Raw genomic sequence first — 25,674 nt, forward strand, 5'->3', positions numbered from 1 at the left:
GTAGAGAGAGCCCCTGGGTCGGAGGTCACCATGGAGCTGGATGTGACTGTTGGAGCCACCTGGACCCACCTGGGGGGCTCTGCACCCTTAACGCCATTCAGACCTTGGGGCTGATTTCATCTGGTTCTGCTAGCCTCGTGGGGGCTCTGTGTGACCCCCCATGTGGTGTAAGAAGCCTGACCTCTCTATCGAGGCTCAACCAGAGAAACAGAACCTGGAGGGGACATAGAGGAAGAGATCTTCCACAAGGAACGGGCTTCCGCAGCTATGGGGGCAGGTTAGGCAGGTCTGAAATCCGGAGGGCAGGCGGGCAGGAAGGACAGGCTGGACCTCGGGCGTGGGGTCCATGGGCAGGATGCTCTGTTTTTCCTTGGGGAAGCCTCAGCTCTGTTTTGTAAGGCCTTGCTACCGAGCCGAGTCAGGCTCACCCGGATTCTTCTGGATAATCGCTCTTACTTCAGGCCAACTGATTATGGACTTCAATCACATCTATTAAAAATGCCTTGATAGCAACACCTAGAGGACGGTTGATTGAATTCCCTGAGAACCTAGCCTCATCACGTTGACCCATCACACTGACCCTCACAGCCTCCTCCCAAGGAGGAGCCAGGTGGGCCGGCTCGTGACCCCCTCACACTTCGAGGACCAGCTCCATCACCTAGACCAACTGATCTGGGTAGCACACTTCTTGTCCTCCAGGAAATTTGTAGGAACCCAAAGGCTTCTAAAAAGCAAAGCTCCCCAGGGTTACAGCCCCGGAAAGATCTCCCGCCCCAGAGCCATGCTTCTGCACACGTCCCCAGAGGAGCGTGGGGCTGCCCCTGTACCCGGCATGCTCAGACTGCTGTGGTTGTGATCCCTCGTTCTTCTACAGGCCGAATGCCTCCACTAAGATGCAATCCCACGCTGCTTGATTCTCATAAGGTTCTGCGATTCCTCTGCCTACCGTCAGTCTGTCAAGCTTGGAAGAGTAGCTTTTCAGCCTTCTGTTACGGCGTTAGGGGAAGAGTAATTTAACAGTAGAGGTTTCTGATACGGTTTTCTTGGATTCATTTGGTTCTGTTTTTTAATTGATGGATTGTTGCTGGGCCTGAACAGTGAAATAAAATACGTGGAGAAGAACAAGTGTAGACTGTCATTGTAGGTTCTCTTGTTGAGTCTCCTTGAACAAAATTTAGTCCAACCGTGAATTGATCCATCCATTCATTCGTTCATTTATATTTTTCTAAGTAACCTTTGCACCCAGTGTGGGGCTCGAACTCATAACCCCAAGATGAAGGGTTGTGTGCTCTACCAACTGAGCCAGCCCGGTGCCCCTTCCATCCTACCCTGAAGTTCACCAGATCAGGTGAATAATAAAAAGATCTAATGAGACCAAAGAGCGACTTGGCAATAATTATCTTATTACGTGTGGTCATAATCCATAGGATTGCTAGGAAAAGCCACCATACCACATTTTCTTTTTTTTTTTTAATTTTTTTTATTTATTTATGATAGTCACAGAGAGAGAGAGAGGCAGAGACATAGGCAGAGGGAGAAGCAGGCTCCATGCACCAGGAGCCTGATGTGGGACTCGATCCTGGGTCTCCTGGATCACGCCCTGGGCCAAAGGCAGGCGCTAAACCACTGCGCCACCCAGGGATCCCTTTTTTTTTTTTTTTTTTAATTTTTTCGTACTACATTTTCTATACGCAGGCACTCTATGCTTATTTAGTGCTCGCAATAGCCCATATTGCAGATGACCAGCCTGAGGCACGGAGCTCGCAGATGGCTGATCCAAGCTCTAAAGTCCCAAGCTCTAAGTGCTGAGCACGGATTCCAGCCCAGGCTGTCTGGCGCCAGAATCTGGGCTTTTTATACTTGAATCTGCAGTCCCTCACCTAAGATGATTTTTGTGCGTGTGACCTTTATTATTTTACATATTGAAGGGGGACGGTTGCTACCCGTAAGTGAAACCCTGCTAAGATGACTTCGGGGCCGACATATCACCCAGGTGCTGCCGGTGGCCTGTTCTCCACGATCCCCGGGTCCTGGGGAGGCGGGGGCACAGGAGACGCCAGTCCCTGCTGCTGGCAGGTTTCCCTGCCTTTCAAACCCAAGACCCGTGGCCCTGGCCTGGTGTCTCCAAGGTGTCTCCAAGGTGTGTCAGCCTCTGCGCCAAGTGCTCCTGTCACCAGAGCTGGGAGCAGACCCTTGGTGGGCAGGAACCATCCACCGGCCTTCCGTGCCCCCTGCTGCCAATGCCATGACCTAAGGCGTTAATGCCCTGATGTATTTCTTCCTCTCTTCCACTTCAGGAAAACTGATTTCTCATCATCCAAAAGGAACCTGTGATTAATGGCAACCCCGAAGCGCCTGTGGTTCTTTGATAATTGCTTTTTTTTTTTTTTAACATCTTTATAGCCACCTTCAGAACACAGTTGATCTCAGGCATTTTGGAAAGAATTCCTGGTGAGCCAAGGCAGAGAGGTCATTATGTGCAAGTGTCATACCTGCGTCCTTACATCAGATTGTCGTGTTTCTCCGTTGCCCTGGCAGGAATGCTAAAGTGCACGTATCAGCTAGGGTGCTCTTCCATTTTCCTACCTGGCGAAATAGAGCATGAGGTCTCTGCTAAGATTCCTTGCAAAAACAGGAGCAGAGAGGTCAGCAAAGGATGCTGCTTACTCATCTCTGTGACGCTGCGTCTGGGAGGCAAGAACTCCTGCCGCGCTGTGGGGGAGGGTAACCGTGTTTGGGGGAAGTGCGGTTAGCCTCTTGCTAAAATGCAGACGCTGATTCTGGAGGTCTGGGTGGGCCCTGAGGTCTGCATCTCCGGGGAGCTCTTGGGTGGTGTAGATCCTTCGGGACCTCCTGAGGAGTAAGAGCATCCATTCGCAGCCCACCTGCGGAGGACGGATGTGAGACAACCCTACGGGAGAGAGGCTATGCGGGTTAGTCATTGTCATGTGAACAGTAAGGCTCACGTATGGGCCAGTCACAGCGTGACATTTGCCGCGGGGGGTGGGGCATCACTTGCCCACCAAGGGGCAGACTTCCTTGGGCCGCCACAAGCCTGCGCCCTAGTCAGGGAAGCTGCCTTGTGATCCTCGGTGCGATAGCCGGAGTGTAGACGGGCGTGTGGGATTGCACGTGCTGCAGCTGCCGGAGCTGCGGACAGGGTCAGACCCGCCCCGTGCACGCAGCCCTGGAGGGAGCGCAGCGAGAGAACGCGCAGGCCCTGTGCCGTGCCCGCTGCACCAGCACGCTCCGGGCATGGAGCCACGTGCGGTTGCGACGGCGTCTCCGACTTCGACGCTCACCCGAGGGGCCAAGGGCCAAGTCCCCTTATCTGAGATGAGCCTGCACGGAGCCCGGAGCGGGTCCACTGCTCACGCCTGCGAAGTGCGAGCTGGCACCTGCACTGGTGTGGCTTTTCTGGAAAGACCCCGATCCGTTACTTTCAGGAGCAGAAACGCCAGGTCTGGGGTGAAAACCCCAGTCCCCCTAGAAGTGATCATTTAAAGGAACCCCGCCCGTGCCTATTGAACAGCATCTCTGTAAGTGGCCGGGAGAGGGCTGCTGAGTCCTGTGTCCTCAGTTAACTGGTAGAAAGTCCCGGATAGGCTCTGTGCAGCGAGGCCCGCTCCCCCTGGCTGTGAGGATCATCTGTATGTCTGTGGCAATGTAGCAGGGACGTTTCGGTGACTTTATTATCCTTTCCCTGCAGTCGAGCCGGGGTAGACCCCAGCCGGCTTGGTGCCCTCTCCTTATTAGGGCCGACGGTGGCCTTGTGGCCAAGTGCAGTTCGTCTGTCCCCTCCGCCCGGCCCCCAAACCTGCTCCCCTCCGACCTGCTACCTCTGCTCCATCCCTGCACAACCAGCAGATGGACTAGAGCCGCGGATCTGCAGTCTCTGGTAACAGGGGCAGAAAAAGTATTGTCTCCCAAGGGTCTCTCCTCTTTTTTTTTTTTTTTCTCCTCTTTTTTTAAACAGTCATTTTAACTATACTTTGAAAAAAAAAAAAAAATCCCCGCTAGCATTAGAGAATACTGCGTGCTGTAGAAGGAGACCGGCCAACAAACGACGGGCTCCATGTGAGGGGAAACACATAAAGCGAGCTTGTGTTCCAGTGCCTGGGGACCTTGATTCCAGGACTTCACATCCTGGATGTGCCCTGGCTGCCACACAGGGGCTCCAGCCGAAGGCTCTGTGACCATCTTTTTTACTCGAGGTCAAATCAAAAGTTTAGATTCTTGCCAACAAGGGGGCCCGTGGTGTCCCTCCATTCAGGGGACATTCTTCCAGGGCAGACAGTGGTGTTGTTCTGAAGCCCTGCAGATGAATCAGGCGTGGCTCTGCCAGAGGAGCTGTCTGTCCATCTAGTAGGGACAGAGAAAGGGCCGCGTGACACCCCCGTTCGCAGTGGCCCGCAGAGTCCCAGCATGGAGGAGGAGTTCACCACACAGTCCACATCTGCTTTACTGATTGTTTTCTGCAGGGTTTGGGTTTTTCTTTTTTTTTTTTGTCTTATCCAGCTAGATTACCTGGGATGCCCTTGGTCTTAGTCTCACAGTGTAAAATAGGTTGCCTGGAACTTGGTTCCAAAGGAGCACCGGCATCGGGACCAGGAGGAGGGAGAGCAGATGGGCGCTCCTGGTGCTCCATCCGGGGGTTCTGGGGGCCCCTAGTACAGCATCGTCATGGGAAGGAATGCACACGGGCATGAGAGAGATCCTGCCCTACAGCAAGCTCAGGAACATCCCGAAAGCAGAGGAAGAGCAATTGCGTGGTGCAGATACTATGTATCCCTGCACAAAGCAGCGCTTCTTAGTTTCTGGGCTCGGCAACTCTGAATCACAATGTTCTTTTGCCACTGACTTGCTCTGTGACCCTGAGCAACCGACGATCCGATCGCTCCCTTCCCAGTTCAGGCCTCGGCCCATCCAGCTGTAAAAACAAGGATTTCAACATTGACGTACGATGTAGGGCTCTCGTGGCAGCCGGCAAATAAATGTGATTTTATGGTTCTCGGGGTTGCTTGAGAAGTGCACTGACCCTGGTGTACCCGTGGCCCCTCCGGGCTATGGGGCAGGGCGCTCACGTCTCTCTTGTCCCTTCTGTGTTCCAGGAATAGAGCTGTGCCCCCCTGGGAAACGGTTCATGATCACGATGGTGGCGAGCTTCGTGGCCATGGCGGGGCAGTTCCTCATGCCGGGGCTGGCCGCCCTGTGCCGGGACTGGCAGGTCCTGCAGGCCCTCATCATCTGCCCCTTCCTGCTCATGCTGCTCTATTGGTCGTGAGTATCGGTCCCCACAGGCTTCACCGCCTGTGCATCTGCCAACGCTTTCTGCAGGGTGCATCCCCCCGGGAGGAGACGCGTGACATCGCCGACTTGGGTCCCAGGTCCCCCAGCTTCTTGCTGGCTTCTGCTTGTGCTTTTTGTGTGTGTGTGAAGGGATTTCCCTCTTCTATAAAATTTCATGTTTTAAACCTTGTATCTTGGAAAGTGTTGAAACATGCCTGGGGTGAGCCCCTGAGTGCCCTGCATCCAACTCCAGGAACCTGCCCCCGCCCATCTGGTTGGACACCTGCCTGCTGGCTCATTTTGATATGAATTTTATGAATGGATTTGCAAAAGGAGAGTTCTTGCGTTGGGAGGGGGAAATACAGAGGTGTTCAAGGAGTGACTTAGGAAAGCCCCCCCTTCTCTCCTCTAGGGTAGGGATGGGCAGGGACTATAGTCCACGGACCAAATCCCGTCACCATCTGTTGGGGTAAATAAAGTTTTATTGCAGCACAGCCATGCCCATGTGTTTACATAGGTGTCACCTCTGGCTGTTTTCACGCTACAGTTGTACACGTAGAACAGTCCCATTGGCCTACAAAGCTGAATATTTACTCTCCGGTCCTTTACAGGAAAAGTTTGTCCACCCCCGCTCCTGACGAGTCCGCCAGGACTTTGAGAACCATGTGTAACTTTGGCTTTCGGCTAGTTGACTATAGGGAAAAAACAACTGAACACACTGGGCTGGGCCATGTGACCTGGGCAACCAGATGGCGACCAGACTTTTTTTTTTTAACTCCCCAGAGGATTTAATGCTTAGCCAAGGTTGAAAAACCCTGCTCCTGGATAGAGAGATGTTTAGGGAAATAAACGAGTGTTTGACCTTTTTTATAAATAAGTTCTTTCTTTCTTTCCCTGCCCCTCCCCGCCCCTCTTTGTGCCAGCACTCATGTCACACGTGAGTGTGAGACACTGTAGTGTGGATAATACATACTACGCTGTGTTGCTTTTATTCGGTCACTAATGAAAACCAAATTTCTGGCGAGAGGTCAGGTCTGTCGTAGCTTTTAGCATCCACTGGCGCAGAGAGGGCTATTCATTGGGCTTTTGAGGTGCCAGGGAGGAGGAATGAGGCCCCGCCTCGTAGCTTCATGATGCTGGGCCCCGGCCCCACCCTGGCAGGAGGTCCTCCAGCAGAGAGGCAGCAGTGCACGAGGGTGCAGGTGTGTCCTGCTCCAGCGCTGCTATCACCCCCCTCCTGCGGGAGCCATGCATATGTCGGGACATCCTGCTCCCTCCTGCAGGGTCTTAAGAGGCAAAGAATGAAACCATTTCCCAAAGGGGGGTGGGATGGGCAGCTCTTCCTTCTGTCTTCCAGGCAACTCCCTCCTTTTCCTTCACTTGCTGCACCTCGAGCTGGGCCCTGCTTGTTTCAGAATTCAAGGGCATTTATTTATTCAACAAATCCTTATTCTGCGTTTATGTCAAACACAAGTTGCAAGCACTGTGCAAATAGGAGATTATTCAAATCTTTGTATTTCGTCACCCCACTGTACGGATGACAAAACTGAGGCCGTCAGCTGGCCCTTGAACCCGGGCCACTCTTACCATACGCAGTGCTGTCTCCTGCCTTCCCTGAGCAGCTGAGTCTTGTCTCTGACCACTGGAGACCCTTGTCCTGGGAGAAGAGCACTGTCGACCTGGAGGAGCCTCTGTGAGGCCTGGCATCCTCACCACTTCAGTGTCCAAGGGCCCCCAGGGCTGTCCACTGGCCCCTGGGGTAGGGGATGCTGGAGGCCTGGGGAGGGAGTGGCACAGCCTCCGAGAGGCTCATACTCCTATAAGAACAAGACTTCAAAGCTCAGCTGGGCGCTGTTCCCACCTGCCCCAAGTAGGAGGACACCTGGCAGGGAGAGACCTCAGGGAAGGGTTTGGGGTGGCTCTGGGGGACTGGCCCACATGGTTAAAGGACTGGGGTTTTTGTTAATCTTATTTCATTTTCTTATTTAAACTTAAAAAGTATATCAGACTTTGTCTATCAGGGTTTCGTGGCAGGTAAGACATTCGTGCATTTAAATATATCATAAGGGGTCCCCGGGTGGTGCAGCGGTTTAGCGCCTGCCTTTAGCCCAGGGCATGATCCTGGAGACCCAGGATCGAATCCCACGTCAGGCTCCCGGTGCGTGGGGCCTGCTTCTCTCTCTGCCTATGTCTCTGCCTCTCTCTCTCTCTCTGTGTGACTATCATAAATAAATAAAAAATTAAAAAAAAACATTAAAAAAATAAAGATTTTAAAAATAAATAAATAAATAAATAAAAATTCCTTGAAATTCCTAAAAGTAAAATCAGAACTTTCTAGTACAAAAGGGCACTCGGGTACTTTGATACGTAAGACTCGTACGCAGACGAACAGATGGACGGCCGTTCCACGTCACTGACACCGTGTGGTCACAGCTCTGGCGCTGCCCAAATATGGCAACTGCTGTGATCATCGTGGTAATTATTTATTATTTATGTTATTCTCTAAGGCACTTGACACGTGTCTGACCTATAAGGGCTGGCAAAGGTTAGCGGCTTTATGGCTACGATTGTGTCGCCCCTTAACACGCGTGGGAACCGGGGTGAAGCTGGGGGCCGGCTAAAGAAATCAGTGCTGAGAGATGCATTCCACCTTTGCCCAGGAATCCTGGGCTTTTTCTCAGCCGCCACCCCTCCTCCCATCTGCTGCAGTAGGAAGTTCCTCCCTCCTGCAGGCTCCATAGTTTGCCAGGATGAGGGGGCGGGGATGCCCTAGGCCAGCTGTGGATGACAAAATACTGAAACTCTCTTTCCTTTAATGAGCAAGTACTTGTGGTGGGTGCCCAGGGTGCCGGCAGTGGACTTTGTACTTTGGAGCACCTCTGAGAGTGGACGCGGAAGCAGGTGTGTTGACAAGGACCAAAGGCCAAACTGCACAATGCAAACTCCCCAGCCTGTAGGGTCTTGGCAGGGGGGCAATAAGACAAAGGGTGGAGACTGACCCGGAGGGATTCTCTGGTCCAGATGGTGGGCTGCACACCCAGTGCTGGAGGAGATATCGCGTCAACCAGATATGTACACAATGCTCAGCTCCAGTGCCAGACGGGGGCACGCGAGGGCCGGGACCAAGGAGAACGTTCAAGCAGGAGTGGACGCGGGAGCGGCCTGCGGGGCATCTGAACGGAGCTGGAGTCTCAACACCTGCACCGAGGGCTGGAGCTAAGATCCCAGGCCCTTCGTGCACTTCTAACTGAGCTCCGTGCATGACGCCAGGACTCTGATAACTGCTCTAATAACAGGATTAGAAAACCTTTGCCAAAAAAAGAAAAAAAAAAAAGAAAACCTTTGCCCACCGCCCGGACCCACCTCCAAAGCTGGCTGATGCCTCAGACTGTGGGCGAAATGATCCACCCTGGAGACAGTGGAGCTGTGAAGTCTGCACCGCACGTGGCCGTGTATTCCACGTTCCAACTGCTTTGTGAGGCTTCCTAAGTACAGGAAATTATTATAAGAGCCAGAGGAGCTCGTTGGACCCTCAGGGTCAAGAAGGAAACCCCAGGGGAGGGTTGCTGGAGCCAGACCCTCGAGACTCGCGGGGAAGCAAGTTCTCACCAAAGATGAACTCAGAGCCAAAATTCACAGAGTCCGTGGGAATCCATGGTGGCGAGGGCCTGAGACTATAAATTGAGAAATTTGCGTCTCGGGAACTCTAGAAAGTAGAGCAACCTGAAAAAGAAGGTGGTTCAAACAGTTTGTTAAGGTAGTTACCACAACCGCGTGCCGAGTGCCGTCCTTGACACCAAGTATCCCGGACACCGCACAGGCGCGTGGGCGAAAATCTCTCCACATTTGGGACCTACGTGGGCCAAAATGGGCATGTGGGGCCGGGGGGCCCAGAGACCGTGATCTCCTAAGGGAGCAAATATTCTTCCGAATAACCAGCACTAGGAAGACATGGAATCAAGCGGTGGGACCGAGAACGACGGGGCGCTCAGGAAAGGCATCTCTGCGGGACTGGTGTTCAGGCTGATGCCTCAAGGAATGACCAAAAAGATGTCACACAAAGTTCTGGGTGAAAAAGTAAGCAAAGGGGACCGAAGGTGGCCTCCCCATGGCTGCTCCTGGAGGAGGACGACGACCAGCGGGGCCGAGGGCCAAGGACACGCTCAGATGCCCAGGTGGGTCGGACCCCGAGGGCCTCAGCGCCACGAGCTGGTCCTAAAAGCCCCGAAAACACCCGGAGGCTGGAGCAGGGGAGGAATGTGCCCTGGGGCGCTCTGACTAGGTGGCTGGGTGCTGGAGCGGCCCCAGGGTGGCCCGGGGTGGGCCCAGAGGCGGGGTGGATGCTCACCTGCGGAGGCCCGGCCCAGGTGCGCGGGGAGCCAGGACCCAGAGTCTCCTGGGGCAGCAGGACTGGGCCATCGGGGGCCCGGAGCATCGAGTCCTGACCTGGGGGAAGCCCGAAGAGTAGCAGAAAGGGGGTGACTGGCGGGGAGAGGGAGGGTCCGATTACATGGGCAACAGAGGCGCCCCTGCCGAGCCAGGAGCCCTGAGGACAGCCCAGCTCATTTGGAAGCGTAGACGGGTGAGGCCAGAGGGTCAGGGGATGCTGGCCACCGGCTGTGGAGAAGACAGGGTGCTGCTCTCAGTCCCCAAGAGAAGGGGGCGCATCACATCCCAGGGGCCTCCCCGCAGGGAAGCATCAGCTCGTCCACAGGCAGGAGGAGGAGGAGGGAGGGGAACGGGGCAAGAGCCCTCACTGCAGTTCTGGCTGGAAATAAACGGGGTGAGGCCGGGTAAGCCGGCTCCGGGTTGGCGAGGGTGAGTAATTTCTGCAGATTCTGGGGCCCAGGGGCCGTCCCTGCTGTCTGGCACCTGGTCCTGGGGTGCTGAGAGCAGGTACCCAGTGGCTGGACCGTGAGAGCCCGCGGAGGAGGTGGGCAGTTGGGGTGCGGGCACTGATTGGTCGGTTTGTACTCGAAAGGTGAAGTTGTAAAAGAGAAAATAAAAGAAAGGTGAACTGTTGCCTGTCCCCAAGAATTGGCTAACCGGAGGTGGGGGCAGTCTTCCAGAAACATCGGGAAGTACAGGAAATAAGGCACGATTAATACGCAGCCCCGCAGCAGCTCCCAGGGTTGCAGAATGCTCTGGAATGAAGAGGCCAGTCAGGGAAGGGGCATGAGGGGCCCACGGACTGGACGGGGTTTGACGGGGGGTGTGGTGAGTACAGGTGCATCCCGGGGAGGACGTAGCTTGTGAACAACGAGGGGGACGCTTCTCCCTCCCGGGGCCCGGCAGGAGCAGCTGCTGTTGTCCAGCGGGGCCGGAGGGAAGGACGAGCCGCAGAGGCCGAGCGGCCCAGCAGAACCCGAGGCTGTGCTTGCTTGGGAGCTGGATGCTTCTCGGAGTCCAATTCAGGCACCGCGTCACGAGGCAGGAACAGGAGGAGAGATTCCCACCCACCCCCACCCCCCGCACGGAAATCCTGGCGAGGCCGTGGGTGATCCCCGGCTGTGCCCACAGCCGCGGGCCGCACTCTCTTTGGGACACCAGAACCTAACAGAAGCACTCGCTTAGTCATCTTGCCCAGGTCTGCATTATCACTTAAGAAAAGGCAGCGGAGCATCCGGAATGATCTAGAAGGAACTCCCACTGACTTTTTTTCCAGAATAAATGTGGATTTCTTCCAGGGCCGCAGAAAACAAGTGGGGTTGGGTGGGGGGCGCGCAGATTCAGAATCCCGAATACAGGTGAAGGGAGACTGGAAGGGAACCTCTGCTCAGACGTGCTGCTACCTGCTACGTGCGGATGAGCCCAGATGGAAGAAGGAAGAAGCGGTGGTTGGAGGGCTGCTGCTCTCCAGTTGCGCAGAGTGCGGAGCCGGTGTCCCTTCCCGCTGCAGCCGCTGCAGGGCGTGGCTCGGCGACACTGTGCCCTTCTCGGCCAGGAGCCCTCGTGCAAGGCACAGCCCGGGCCGGTGTGTTTGGGGATCCAGGTCTGTGCCGAGGGAGAGCATCTTAGAGAACCGCCGGCTGGAGCATCGGGAGGCTGACCCCCAGACCGGGCGGCGCCGGGTCAGCTCTCCGGGCGGATCTCCCTGCTGAAGGATGAGAGGGTGAGAGGCTGTGGGGGAGGCACCCACAGGGCATCTCCTTAAAGCGTTTGCAGGGAGCAATGCAGAGCAGGACTCGCAAGACATGAAGGTGGCAGTGCCACTCTTCCAAAACGTTGGCGCGTGACATCACCATGCCTTAACATGTGAATTAATGACACTGAGTACAGGTGATCATTCCTAAATCCCAAGTGCATGTGTGTGTCAGCTCCGGGCCTGGCGTGGGCTGGGGGACCACTACAGCGTCGATCCCGTAAGGTCCTCAACGAACGCTGTCACTGCGACATGAGAACACCCGGCCTCCATCAGCAGCGTGTGCCCGGCGTCGGGGTGTCATCGTGGCACAGCTCGGCGAGGAAGGGAAGCATCACGCGCCTCACATCTTGTGCCTCCTTCGGGGCAAAGGCCCTGTAGCATATGCTGGTTTAAACGTGCCTGAAAATTTTAGAGACCCGCTTTCCCCGAGATCAGCTGCTAGCCTCCATGTGTGACGCTCTACCGGCCACTAACCCCTGGATCAGGCTGGTGGGACTAGTGCTGTTTTTAGCTGGGAAACCAGGGCATCTGGAAGCTTCCCCAGGACACTCAAGCGTGAGGAAGTCACCGGAAGCTGCTTTTCGGACATCAGTAGTTCTCCTTGTGGGGTCCCTGGACCCGCAGCCCCATTCCCACCTGGGAACTGGTCAGAAAAACACATTCCCAGGGTCCACCCCAAGCCCCTGCCCTGGGAGCAGCTCTGGGGCGTCAGAGGCCCTCCCGGGGGTGCTGATCGCTCAAGTTCGAGAAGGAGGATGGGTACAGAGGAAAAAGCCAGAAGTCCTGGCGTGGACCGAGGGACCGAAACCCCCGCCCCAAATAGAAGATGGTGTCCAGGCCCGAGGGAAGATCCGAGTCAGCTGGGAGGAGCCACGCTTCTCACAGGAAGACAGTTCTCGGTTTTTTGTTTTTTTTTTTTAAGATTTTATTTATTTATTCATGAGAGACACAGAGAGAGGCAGAGACACAGGCAGAGGGAGAAGCAGGCTCCCTGCGGGACTTGATCCTGGGACCCCGGGGTCACACCCTGAGCCAAAGGCAGATGCTCATCCCCGAGCCCCCCGGGTGCCCCGGTTTCTCAGTTCTGTAGGGAAAGGAGGCAGATGCCAAGCTTGAGGAGGGGCGAGCTGTCCCGCAAGGCCCGGCTGTGCGACCCAGATCCGTGCAGAGAGCGAGTGTGACTTATCCTCACAGAGCAGCAGAGGCCATAGGTATTCTCCGCACTGATGAAAGAAGGCAAAAAAAAAAAAAAAAAATCCAGATTCTGGGTCTAACAATTTTATCCGCACTATGAGGACTTGAACCTCCACGCGCCCGTGGTTCGGAGTCTCAGATCGCAGCCTGTGATGAAGGGTCACGAGGGCCAGGTTTCTCCCCCTGGCTCCCCTGTCCTCTGAGCACCGCCTGCCACCCCCACGGAGATCGCTGGCCACAGTTTTCCTCCAACGCCTTTAGCCAAGGACCCAGCCAGGGAGGCCTCTCATCGCGGACTCCCCTATCGTGTGGTCTGCGTGCGCTGCTTCGAGAGACCACAGGCCTGGTGGAGATCTGGGAAGATGGTGAATCATGAACCGCACTTTGTTCAGTTGCAGTTTCATCCTGACGAGAGAAAAAGTGCTGCTGGCGGGCAGCGAGATCGTCAGAAGCATCTGGGGAGGCAGTAAGAAGGAGATAATAAACCGTATGGGAAATAATGAGGAAATTAGAGGAAGATCAAGCTGCGCTGCATAGCACCGAGAATAAGTAATAGTATCAGTTCCCCGAATGAAAGCAAACCCTTGAAACGGGGGAAATAAGAGCGCGCTGTCGTAAGAAGCTCACGGGGTGGAGGAGTGAAACCATTAAAACCCTTAGGGAAAAGGTATGTGCTGAAAGGGATTTTTAATTTTTAAAAATTTCAAGGAAAAAAAAGCCTTTGTAAAACACTTAAATGGCCTCAGATTAGATAAATATCTAGCATAAAAATATTACCAACAGTTCCAACATGTAAATGGTCCAATGTAACACTGGCTCTTTTTTATGTATCAGCAGAAATATTTTAGCCAGAATAATACTAATTTTTCACATTTCTGGAGGGTTTGCCCTGAGCCGGGCACCGCCAAGCACTTTCAATAATTTGGCCCCTTGGATCCTCCCAGTGACCCTCTGAAGTAGGTACTAGGAAGGCCTCTAGTACAGAGGGGGAAACTGAGGCACGGGGGTATTTGACAGCTTGCTTTGCCGTCCTAGACCTGGTACTTGGAGCCGAGGCGTGAAAACCAGCAGGGAATGAGGACTGCCCGCCTCTGGGCTCTGCCCCACGGGGAGTGGTGCTGCTGGGCGCCGGGGGCAGGAGCCAGCGCCCCAGGCAGGTGCGGAGGGCTCTGGCCCGCCAAGAGCAACCCTGTGCCGGCACAGAGCGATGCTTCTCACCAGTGCCCTCTCTTCCAGTTCCCTTTTTTATTTTATTTTATTTTATTTTATTTTATTTTATTTTATTTTATTTATTCATGAGACACACACAGAGAGAGAGAGAGAGAGAGAGAGAGAGAAGCAGGCTCCATGCAGGGAGCCGGATGTGGGACTTGGACATGGGACTTGATCCCGGGACTCCAGGATCACGCCCTGGGCTGCAGGCAGCGCTAAACTGCTGAGCCACCCAGGCTGCCCCTAGTTCCTCTTTTGATTCAGCGTTCGCTTAACATTTACAAAAACATTTCTTTAAAAAAAAAAAAAAAAAAAATTTCTTAAAATCACTGAGTTTTCAGTACCTTCCCTAATGGGGGCTCAATTAAAAAAAATTTGTTAAATGGATGAATTAATTTTGCTTTTGTCATTGTTGTAATGGTTTTAAAAGACCCTTTAAAACGTTATATATATGTGTGTGTGTGTGTATTATCAGTTTTTTTTTTTTCTGCCCACACACCACTGAGGGACATAATACCTTCTTCCATCAAAAATGGTTTTATTTCAGAAGCAGGTCAAAGTACCACATGCTGCAAAGTCTATTACTGGTCCAAGAAGGGCTGCAGGAGCTCCCAGCACAGCAGGAGGGAGACTCAATTCACTTAGACCAACAGTAAAGTCACAGGAGAAAATGTTTTCCTCAAAGGAAAGTAGAAGAGGTGAATCATAAAAAGCATATAGTCTCCGGGAGCCAGAAAATCTGCAATAATTATTTTTACAGGTTATCCGACGGGTAATTTGGAAAGACTTCTAGGAAATTTAAAGCTAAAAAAAAAAAAAAACTTTACTCAAATCCTATTTGTCTGCCAATTATCTACATGGCGTTTGGGGGGCGGTGGGGGGAGGTTAATACTGACCAAGGCAAATGTATAAAATAAAAACGGCAGCCCACGTTTCAGTCGGAACAATTGAATGAGCAATTAAAAGTGAGATCAAAATGTTCTCTGACTTGGTGGTTGGGGATTTGCTAGCGGCATGGAATTTGAGGGAATCCTCGGGCAGGAGGCTGCCCCATTTTTGACTTCTGCGTCGGCAGAGATTATGTAAGATGACAGGAACCCCTGCAGCCCACAAGACTGCTTCCAAATCGAAGTGGAGAAAGACCCGCGAAGGTAGGAGCACGTGGCCCTTATATACCTTGTAGCCTCTGCTCTAAAGGCCGGCATCACCGTCCCCCCTGTCCTCACTGTCCCCACGCCTAGGCTGCGCCCCAACATTCCACTCACTACTCCCCTGTGGAAACTGGGGATGCTTCAGGCCACGTGCAGGATCACGGAGTCTTGAAACCAGGCCGAGCTCAGGGGCCAGTGTGCGCACACGTGTGCAAGTGTGCACCTGTGTCCGGTGGGAGCGGTGGGGATGGGCTGCCGGAAAGCAGGTATATGGCCCTCTGGTGACAGGTGTCTAGCGATAGCTGCTGAGTGGATGCCCCGCTGGCCGCTGGCGAAAGTCCACGCGGATGGAAACAGGGAGGCCAAGGGCGCCCAGCCCCGTCAGCTGGGGACCCTGGCACGTGCTCGTCTGGTGCTACGAGAAGCGGGGGTCCTGGATGAGACGGGGCTGACCTCGCTCCGTCAAGTTCCTGTTGAGGTTGGGAGGGGTGGGCGTGCCAATGGCAAGAAGCTGCTTCCCAGAGCCAGGTCCGAGGTCAGGGTGGAAGCAGCAGGGGCCCCTCGGGGACAAATCGGTGAATTTGTGGCCTCCGTGGGCTCCTTTATCATCAAGACGGGAGCCAACGGGTCCGGAGAAGCTGGCTCCCCCGACAACCTGCTAATACAGAGGCGCCGATACCATTCCAGCCAGAGGCAGAAGCGGCGCAAAGCCTGCATTTCCTTCTGCCCACTTCTCCCCTCCAGTTCTTTTTCAACATTACTTTTTTTTTTTTTATTTATCAGCTGCAAAAATGCCTGCCAAAGTAATTCCCCCCACAGCATTATTGTTTGAATGCCCTGGGTGCCTTATACTTTCTGCAGCCTGATAATTGCTTACGGGGATTAACTAGTAAGAGGAGCAGGAGAAAGAGGATGTAAAGAGAAGGGGGAGAAAACGAACCCAGGGACACTCAAGGCTACAGGACATTTTGGGGCAAATTCGAAGCCTTCATGTTTAGCATGGGAACTGAGGAAGATTTTAAATTTATCCCAATTGTTAAATGTTCCGGGTTGCTTATCTAAAAGGCTGGCTTCTAGAGACATTTTCGGTACTGACTTCTCTCTGCCTGGCAAAGACCTAAAGCAGCGTTAGAATATTCCTACAGTGCGCTGCTGTGATCAGCATCTTTTTTACCTTTCAGAAGAAGGCAACAGTTACCATTAGCTTCTCGGTAGAAGTCTACGTGGAGAATGTTGGTGCCGGGTGAGGTGCCTTCCACACCCCATACCCTGTCCTATGGATGTGGGGAAACTGAGTCCCAGTGGGTTAAGTGATTAGCTCAAGGTCACAAAACTGGTGTACAAAGCCGGGCCCCCAGGTGCATTCCCTGTATAATTTTTCTACGATGGAAGAATTGTGGCAGTTAGGTGTATACCATTTTGGGAAACATCAGAGACACAAAGTTTTGAGTTTATGTGACAAATAAATAAATGGATGGCCATTTAATTAGGAAAGTACTTTATATTCTATAAAGAAATTTGCAAAAAGAGTTCATTTGCCTCAGAAAAACTTTGGGGCGTAACTATCCCAAAAGCCAATTTTTATTTGATCCTATGATACTCATCCCTTCCCCCTAAATTACTAAGTTTAGCCCAAACCGTGAATTTGAATTTTTGCTAAAAAAAAAAAAAAGACCTAATTTATATTCACTTGCTCTCCCCTGAACTAAACCGCCGTACCTTTTTTTTTTTTCGTACCTTTTTTTTATAGATATGCCAGACAGAACTAAAGTTTAACAAGAATCCAGGTGAAAGCTTATCTATGGGAACCAAGCCTATATTTTTGTAAGAGCTTTGGGCCAGAAACTTAAGACATCCTCCCAACTTGTATTTCATTCGATTCTAGGCGTTGATTTCATTTTTTTTAACCTTGAGACCCTTTTCAGAATTTCATAGCATTGTGATACTTGGTAATAACCTGAAGTATCAACAGCTACAACCAGAAAGACCCTCAGAGTGGCCAGAGATTTTTTTTCCCCATATACATATTCAGGGAAGCTTCACTTCTACAAAGTCTTTCATGAGTCTACTCCACCAACACCCCACCCCCCACCCCCGTGTCCTTCCCTCTACATTGGATGACCTCCTTGAGGAAGGCTCTTACCCTGTAAAAAGCATCAATTAATTATGTTTTTCTCTGCTGGCAGGTTGATCCATGCCCCATATACATTTATTCCATGAACGATGTAATGGTGCATTGATAGCATGAAGGCATATCTGTCCACACACAGATCCCCCTAAAATTAATACTTCAGAAAAACAAATGAGGATGAAATGAATAGAGTATTAGCTGTTCATCTTAACTTCCTTTCTGTTTTTTTCTTTATGAATAAATATTCTGCAACAGTAATTTAAAGAGTACAGACATGCTTTTAATGTAGAGAATTGCCAAGTTGGCATCTTATCAGAGCAGGTGTTAAATGAATTAGCAGGAAGACAGCCCAGATAGTATTCTTGTCTGTGTCTAGTTCTCCAGTTGAGTAGAAGGAGTACTTGATTTTTATCTTTAAATGTCAAGGAAAAAATACTGACTTCATAGTATCATGAAAGGGTCACAGTATTGAGGGGTTTTTTGTTTTTGTTTTTGTTTGTTTGTTTTTTAGTATTGAGTTTTAATTCCTCATTCTACTGAGTGACTACATAGGTTTTAGACCCCAAGGTGTGAAACGGATCCATGGATGGAAATGACATGGGCTTAAGACTTAGTCAAGTAACAGAAAAAGCAGGAATGAAGGCAAAGACAGGGAAGAGTATTAGAAGCAACACATTACTATCAAATCATAGAGTGTTGTGATCTGAAAAGCAGGTGGTGGTGGTAAATCAGGGAGCACTGGAGAGGAGGAGCAGACGTGTTCACCTTGTCTGAATGGCACCCAGACACGCAGCTTTGAAGGACAACCATCAAGTGGTAGCAATTAGGAGAACGCGGAAGACTTATCAGCCCTGACGTGGTAGCATCATTTACATGATACCATTGGGAAAATGGTTCCATGTAAATAAATTTTCCACATCACCCTTTAAGAGTCAGCATTTTATTGTAGCTATTTGGTGGGCGTCTTTCTAAAATAGACTGTCCTGCTTTTTAAGCAATGCTATAAACAGAGTGCAACATGGAGAAAATTCTATGGTCTAGAGGTCTAGAGGAAGACCGAGGTCCAGGTGTGACCCTGCCGCTGGTACCCCCCACCATGAGAGGCATTGGGGGGGGGGCCCGGCCCGTGTGCTTTCCCCTGTGATGCTGGCCTAAGTGCAAATCAGACACCACTCTTGACTCTGAAGTTCATTTTTGTAACTTTGCCTTTTCTGGTGGGTGATTAGAGGGTTTGCACTATGGTGTGAGGCGCGTGTGTTCTAGTAGTGTGAGCCTTCGTGATGTGTGAAGCCCTGTGCCACCTGATGGAGGTTGGAACATCAGTGCTTCCCCACATTGGCGGCTGGCCTGCTGTCCGCCCGAGCCGGTGTGCCCCCTCTGCTCCAAACAGCCTCTCCCCTGCTCCTGTTTGGCCTGGGGCCTTCAAACCTAGAACACGGCTGTCCGAGCAGGAACCTCGCTCTGCCTTCTGGAGGATGGCCTTTGAAGGCTCCATGGGATTGATGAGTCAGAGGCCCTTTTCACTTGATTGCGGGTTCTTGGCTTTTCATAGAGTAATTGAAGCCACGGGGTAAGTGACCTCTATAGATTGGTGGTTTTATGATGCTCCAAGTGCATGCTGGGAAATGATGCTGCTCAGGTGGTTCTGAAGTTGGGTGAGCCTTGTGTCAGGTGTTCCCAGCTCACAAGTAGGAAGTTAGTGTGGGTTTTATCCAGGACCTCAAGAGAGAAGCCCCCGTGCACACATTTATGAGTCATGGTCTCTGGTCCACCAGTGGGCAGACATGCGCCAGTCTGGAAAGAAGGGAATTTTTGAGGACGAAACTGGCATTTTGCACTGAAAGTGGGGGCAGTGCCATGCAGCAAAAGAAGCACCAAGATATGTAAGAGTACAATGCCCACAGCGGGATTGGAAGGATCGCCGCCACCAGGCAGGTGTTAGCCCCTAGAAGGAGGACGGGGGCCATGTAAGGACACCGGGATTGGGGCAAGGGGTCTGAGAGGGCTGAAATATTTTTTATTTTTTTAAAAAAAGATTTTATTTATTTATTCATGAGAGACACAGAGAGAGAGAGAAACAGAGACACAGACAGAGGGGGAAGCAGGCTCCATGGAGGGAGCCTGATGTGGGACTCGATCCCGGGTCTCCAGGATCAAGCCCTGGGCTGAAGGCGGCACTAAACTGCTGAGCCATCTGGGCTGCCCTATTTTGATTTTTTTTAAGATTTTATTTATTTACTTGAGAGAGAGAGAGCAGGGAGGGGCAGAGGAAGAGAGAGAAAGAATCTGAAGCAGACTCCACACTGAGCACAGAGCCTGACATGGGGCTCCGTCCCACAACTGCGGGATCACAACCTGAACTGAAACCAAGAGTCGGACGCTTAACGGCCTGAGCTACACAGGCGCCCTTATTTTAATTTTTAAGTAGAGACTGGATTTATCTGTGATTTGCTAATGAAAAATTAATTTCATGGCTGCTTCAGCCCGGTGTCCCGGACGTAGCTCGGTGCAGGTGGTGGCTCGCCTCTGAGCGCTGCCGGGAGGCCGTCGGGGAGCCAGACAGGACGCCGCCTGCCCCGCAGATGCCCCCTGCGCCATCCGCGTGCAGCTCCACCCTCTCCTGCCCCAAATTCTGAGGTGTCCAGCCCGCATCACGCCCTCAGCTACTCCGCACCAGAGTCAGTACTGCAGGGAAGTGTCTGCACTGAGGAGGAGCGGAGCCTGAAGACGCGGGTGCTCACGAACAGGAGGTCTGGCTCTGCCTCCGGTGAGGTCAGGCCACTTCCCGTCTCATTGCCAAGCAAGTTAAACAGTAAGGTTTTGGGATTTCGGAACCTTTTGGATTCTGGAATTATGACGACGGGATCATGGACCTTCTGACCATCCCCAGCGTAGCTTGGAGAAGGCCTCGGAACAACCCACCATTTGCGTTGGAGCAAGAGGCACATCCAACCCGCGATCATGGGCGGAGGAGAGACGGGGCACCTGCCTGCCAGTGCTCCTCGTCCACCCTTGCTGTGCTCTGTGCTCGCTCTCTGTGGGGGGGGGTGGGACCAGAGCAGATGGAGCACAGTTGTGCCCGCATCCTTCTGGCAGAAGCCCTGGGGCTCATGGAACCACCTGGCCTGAAAATCTCCGTAGTCACGGGTTCAAATCCAGCTCTGCCACTTACTAGCTGTGTCATCTGGGCCAGGTACTCGTACTTTCTTTGCCTCAGTTTCCCCATCTGAAAAAGTGGGATAATAATAATACCGCCACATAATGAGCTTGAAAGAATTAAATAGTTCCAGCTTTTGAGACTTGCTCCTGTGGGTTGAGGCGAGCCATTGGCTCCGAGGACACTCCCTTTTCCCGGAGCCACGGCCGCTTTCAGCAGCCCACTGCAGAGCTACCTCCCAGAGAAGCCGCTGTGGCTCCTACGCCCGGGTCCCTGTCAAGGTCACTGGAAGTCCCCCTCAAGGTCACTTTGCTACCATCCGCCCGGGAGGCTGCGCCAGGCGGACACGGCCTCCCGCTGCCCACCACGCTCTTTTATTTTCGCTGAAAATGATCGATTTCTCAGAGGTTCAGCTACGTTTCTCCTGCTTCCTGGCTGTCGGCCGGCTTTTTAATTTGCATGGTGTTAGTATTCCATTCGGCACTTGCCGGAAGAGGTTTCATTAAGCTCCCGTAACGTGGCCCCACTGCACAGTATCCAAAGTAGAAAGCCAAAAAAAAAAAAAAAAAAACAAAGTAGAAAGCCGCCTCTGGGCGTTCTCATAGTCCAGCGAGTTCTTATGACTTTGCAGTAAATTTAAGGATGTGGTGGGCATCCTAGAACCCCACCTTTCCGTGCCTGCACCCTCTGGGCTCTCGGCGCCCTGGAACACCTGGGGAAGCCGCGCTGGAGCAGCGCCTCCCGAGCCCCGTCACCAGTGCACCATCTGGGCATGTGGGCTCCTTTGCCACTTCCACCCAAGTGAAGGAGGTCGGCTCCTGAATCACCGCCTGGGTGCAGATCAAGCTGTGCCCCTCACCAGCTCTGGAGTCTAGGCGGTGAACTCGAACCTTCTGTGCCTGTTCTCATCGGTGAAAGGAGGGTAATGTTGCTGTTGCTGCCCCATCACAAGCTTGAAAGCGTTCAGGATGTGGGAACCGTGCGGAAGAGTGCCCGCTGGTTGTAAGTGCAGTCCTAGGGCAGGCGGCTGGCGCTGCCGTTGGCCACCAGAAGCGGGGTTGGGTGGCTAAGGGGGCTCGGCCCTGCTCTCATGTCCCCATCTTCTGAGAGGCACCGTTTCTTCATTTCATTTCCTTCTGGCCAGATGGCTGCCACCCATGAGACACCGTGGCGCTCAGGCCTCCGCTGCCTGGGTCCTGCCCCTCTCCGCCTCCTCATCCTTCTCATCTGACACCCAACGTTCCTGTTTTGTGAGCTTGCAGCCCCCCTTGGCCCTGCACCTCTTCTCGGGATCCTGCCCCCACACATGGCCGCAGCATGCTGCACCTGCTCGTCTCCCTGGGAGCCCAACGCAGTGCACCCTGCAAAGCCTTCCCCACACCCGCTTCTGTAACTGCCCACCCTCATCCTCGGCCCCAGCTGTGCCCCATACACAGACTTCTGTCCGCACCACTTGTAAATCGTGTGTGTGTGTGTCTATGTGTGTTTACTTACTTTGTCTATCTACCTATTTATTTATAGAGTCCTCCTTCTATAGGACCCTTAGGTTGAGGCCAGAGATGTCTCCGTTTGGGATGTATCAACACATATCAGAAAAAAATAACTCGGTGACTGAATGTTTGAGCTCCAAGAGAGGCCCACACCCACTTTTTTAAAAATTATTTATTTAAAAATAAATAAAATTATTTATTCATGAGAGACACACACACACAGAGAGGCAGAAGGAGACGCAGGCTCCACACAGGGAGCCAGATGCGGGACTCAATCCCGAGTCCCCAGGATCACACCCTGGGCTGAAGGCAGATGCTCAACCGCTGAGCCACACAGCTGCCCCCACACGCACTTCTTTAAATCGGAAGACCATGCCATGCATTTGCAAATGGTGCTATCCTTGAAACCTCTTCTATAAGCTTCGGGATTCTCAAAGATTCTCTAGGAAGAAACTTGCTCACTGTCATTTCCCGTAAGGGCATTTTTTTTTTCTTATCAATTTTAGCTATCCAAAGTTGGTTGCCTTTAGGCATGATTTAGGGGTGATAAAAATGAGTGATAGAGGGTGACCGGGCAGTCAGGAGTAGCGCAGCATCCCTGAGACCCCTGAGTCCATGCACCACCAGAGCGCACATGAGGCCTCCCTCTCACCCCCCCCCCCCCCACCACCACCAGGACCCTGGCCTCTGCAGCTTTGCAACCCGGGAAGAGGAGCCTCTTCCCCTGAAGGGCCAGGGCTCTGTGGGTCCTGGTAAGAGGTGGGCATCTGCCCTCACTGGGGTTTAATGCCTCGACTGATGGAAATGTTGGCTCTTTATGCATAATCCAGGGCTTTCCCTGGAAGACAAGCGACATCAAATAGACGTCGTTTTGTAGTGTCCTGCGGCTGTCACTCACCTCCCATTCAGGGATCAGAACTGCTGACAGTGAACATCTCACGAGGGTTCTCCCCACCTGTCGGCAAAGCCTTAGGGCAAACGGGAAGAGGGCCCCAGCGCGCTGGGTGGGTGCTTCCGTTGCTTGTTTACTTGCAGCCTCTGGGCCTGGGGATCCCGGCCTCCCCTCCCCGGGGAGGGCTGAGCTGTGCTCCTCCCCCTGCCTCCTCCTCCACTCTGGGCCTTGTTCTTGATTTTCAAATTCCGTTCCCTGCTGCGGAGTTTGTTTCATCAACATTTGATGTAAATTACTTTGAATTATTTTAAAAGGACTCGAAACTTTCTCATTTTGTTGTAGACCATATTTCACACTTCAGAGCCCACCCGCAAAGCAACTTGTGATGTCAGAGCAATCTGTGAGCTGGTTTTCTGAGATGCCTTATATTTTGTTGTGGTGGCGGTGGTGGTTTTTAAAGATTTATTTATTGATTCGTGAGACACAGAGAGAGAGAGGCAGAGACGCAGGCAGCGGGAGGAGCAGGCTCCCTGCGGGGAGCCTGGTGCGGGACTCGATCCAGGGACCCTGGGATCACACCCTGGACCGAAGGCAGATGCTCAACCGCTGAGCCACCAGGTGCCCCTGAGATGCCTTGTACGACGATTCTCCCGAAGCAGTTGAGCAGATTGCAGCAGGTGTACACCTGCCTGGCGAGGATGGCAGCAGGGGCCTGCACCCCCACCCTGCCGAGCCGCACCCTGCAGTCCAAGTGGCTCCGGGTCCCGGGTCTGGGGAGTCCCTGCTCTATCCCTGTGCCCAGCGCCAAGTGCCAGGGCAGGTGGTGGGCCGCTGTCCGGGGCACCTGGAGCCCGGGAGGCCTCAGGCTGTCCATCCAGCCTCCCCAGGGTTGCTTCCAGAAGCACCTGCGATCCATGCAGCCCCCCTGCCCCCCAGGAAGGGCTCTACCCAAACCAGGAGCCGAGATTTACACTCAGAGGAGCTGCTTAGTGCTTCCCTGGGCGCTACGGCTTGACCAGACACATGGGAGAAAGTACAACACAGAAAACACGCTTGATTCAATGGGATCCGGTGCGAACAAATGGCAGCTTCGCCACCCGGCCCTGGTTTGCTCCAGGGAGCGGCTCCTCCGAGCTCGCGTGGCCCGGGGAGCAGGTGCAGCCGTGACTTGGTAGCGACAGCAGCCCCGGGCGCCATAGGACGAACCACGGCGGGAGCCGGAGCCCGGGCCCCATTTCCAGCTTTTGCTTTTTGTCCTTCGCTTCTCTCCCGGGTAGAGATGCCCCGTGTTCCGCAGTCAAGTCCCGAGGGCACGCGGCCACACCTCTTCCTGCGCGTGACGTCGTGGCCGCATGCCCTCGTGGCAGAGTCGAGGGCTTAACCGCGGGACCGCGTCGGCCCACAAAGCCTAGAATAGCACCTAATTTGTACAGAAAAAGTGAGCTGACCCCTGTTCCAAACAGGCGCCCCGTTCTCTTTGATCGACGTGCAAATACTGTCGCAAAAGTAAACTTACAAAATGCATCGACAGTAAAACACTAGTGGGGTTTTGGGTTTTTTTGTTTTTTGGGGACTCCTCACAAGGTCTCAGCCTAAAAACAAACAAGGAATCTGTTGCTGATGAAACCCGAAGCTCAGCGCCACCGCAGCGAGATGCAAGCAGTCGTCTAGGGACGCCCGGTGGCAGCCTTCCAGTGCTCAAACCTGAGAACTGTCCGGGGGGCTCACGTGGTGCATTTTGTGAGACGTAAAGCCGTTCCGTTCATATTTGGGTTTTGTGACAAAATACAACAAAGGCAGCCCTTCCATGAACCGTTTAAACCTGCTCTAGAAATCCATAGTTATTTTTGAAAAGTTTACACTTGTTTCTTGTTCTTGTCTGCCACACCTTAAAAATCGTAATTCTTACACCTGCTCAAAAAAAAACAAAAACAAACAAACAAAAAAAACACGTAGATACCTTTCCCTGCCCACGGTGTCCGCTTCCCTGACTCGGCTCCTGAGAGTCCCGAGCATTCACGGCCTCGGGTGCGGGTGGGTGGGAAGTGAGTGCCGCCCACCCGTGAGGCCTATGGGCTCAGGGCGGAGGCTGCAGGGGGTATGCCCCACCCCCAGAACTGAAGACCTTCACTGGTTCCCTTTGTCTCTTTGAAGGATATTCCCCGAGTCCCTGCGGTGGCTGATGGCCACCCAGCAGTTTGAGTCTGCAAAGAAGCTGATCCTGCACTTCACGCAGAAGAACTGCATGAACCCCGAGAGTGACATCAAAGGTGTGATGCCCGGTGAGTACTGCTCAGGTCAGCCGGCAGCCCCACCCGGACCCGGAGGGGCGCCCCCCGACCTGGGCCCAGACTCCCCGCCGTCTTACCAAGCCGCCGTCTTCCCCGTGTCGTTTCCCAACCACGTTGGTGGGTCTGCAACTAGACTAGGAATGCAAGTGGATCGAAATCCTCTCCACCTCCTAGGTGTTGGCTTCTTTCCTGAGCGAGTCCGGTGCCCTGCGGCATCCCCACAGGGCCTGTCCTGACCCAGAAGTGAGGCATGAGCCCAATGCGCACCCAGTCATCCAGGAGTACTTGCGGGGGGTGCAACCCGAGCCTGGGACACAGCCTTGCCTGCCACCCAGGTGTATACACCTGCAGAGCCCCGGCGTGGGGTGGCGCTGGTCCACGCTGCCTCTCTCCCCGAGTATCACCTTCGTGGATGCCACTGTCTGTTTCTGACCTATTTGTTGGGCATCTGAAGTAGAGAAGCGAAGTCTTTTCATTTAGTAGTTCGGATCCATAGAATTTTTTTTTAACATTTTCTTTATATCCAAGTTAGTTGACATATAGTGTATTATTAGGTTCGGGGGTCAGATCTTTTTTTTTTTTTAAGTTCTTTTTTTTTTTTTTTTAATTCATTCATGAGAGATGTAGAGAGAGGGGCAGAGACACAGGCAGAGGGAGAAGCAGGCTCCATGCAGGGAGCCCGACATGGGACTTGATCCCGGGTCTCCAGGATCAGGCCCTGG

The 25,674-nt window shown here is 53.0% G+C and overlaps 1 protein-coding gene across 2 annotated transcripts in view; it reads left to right on the plus strand.

Annotated features, from left to right (window-relative positions):
• The window catches only part of SLC22A23 (solute carrier family 22 member 23), a 163,108-nt gene that overhangs the window by 114,233 nt on the left and 23,201 nt on the right, over positions 1–25,674 (plus strand). For both annotated transcript variants that reach the window (XM_041771623.1, XM_041771624.1), the window contains exons 4-5: positions 5,112–5,280; positions 24,816–24,943. In XM_041771623.1, the coding sequence (XP_041627557.1) occupies positions 5,112–5,280; positions 24,816–24,943 (297 nt within the window). The remainder of the gene's footprint in view (positions 1–5,111; positions 5,281–24,815; positions 24,944–25,674) is intronic.

Source organism: Vulpes lagopus, chromosome 10 (genome assembly GCF_018345385.1).
Source record: "Vulpes lagopus strain Blue_001 chromosome 10, ASM1834538v1, whole genome shotgun sequence".
NCBI lineage: Eukaryota > Metazoa > Chordata > Mammalia > Carnivora > Canidae > Vulpes > Vulpes lagopus.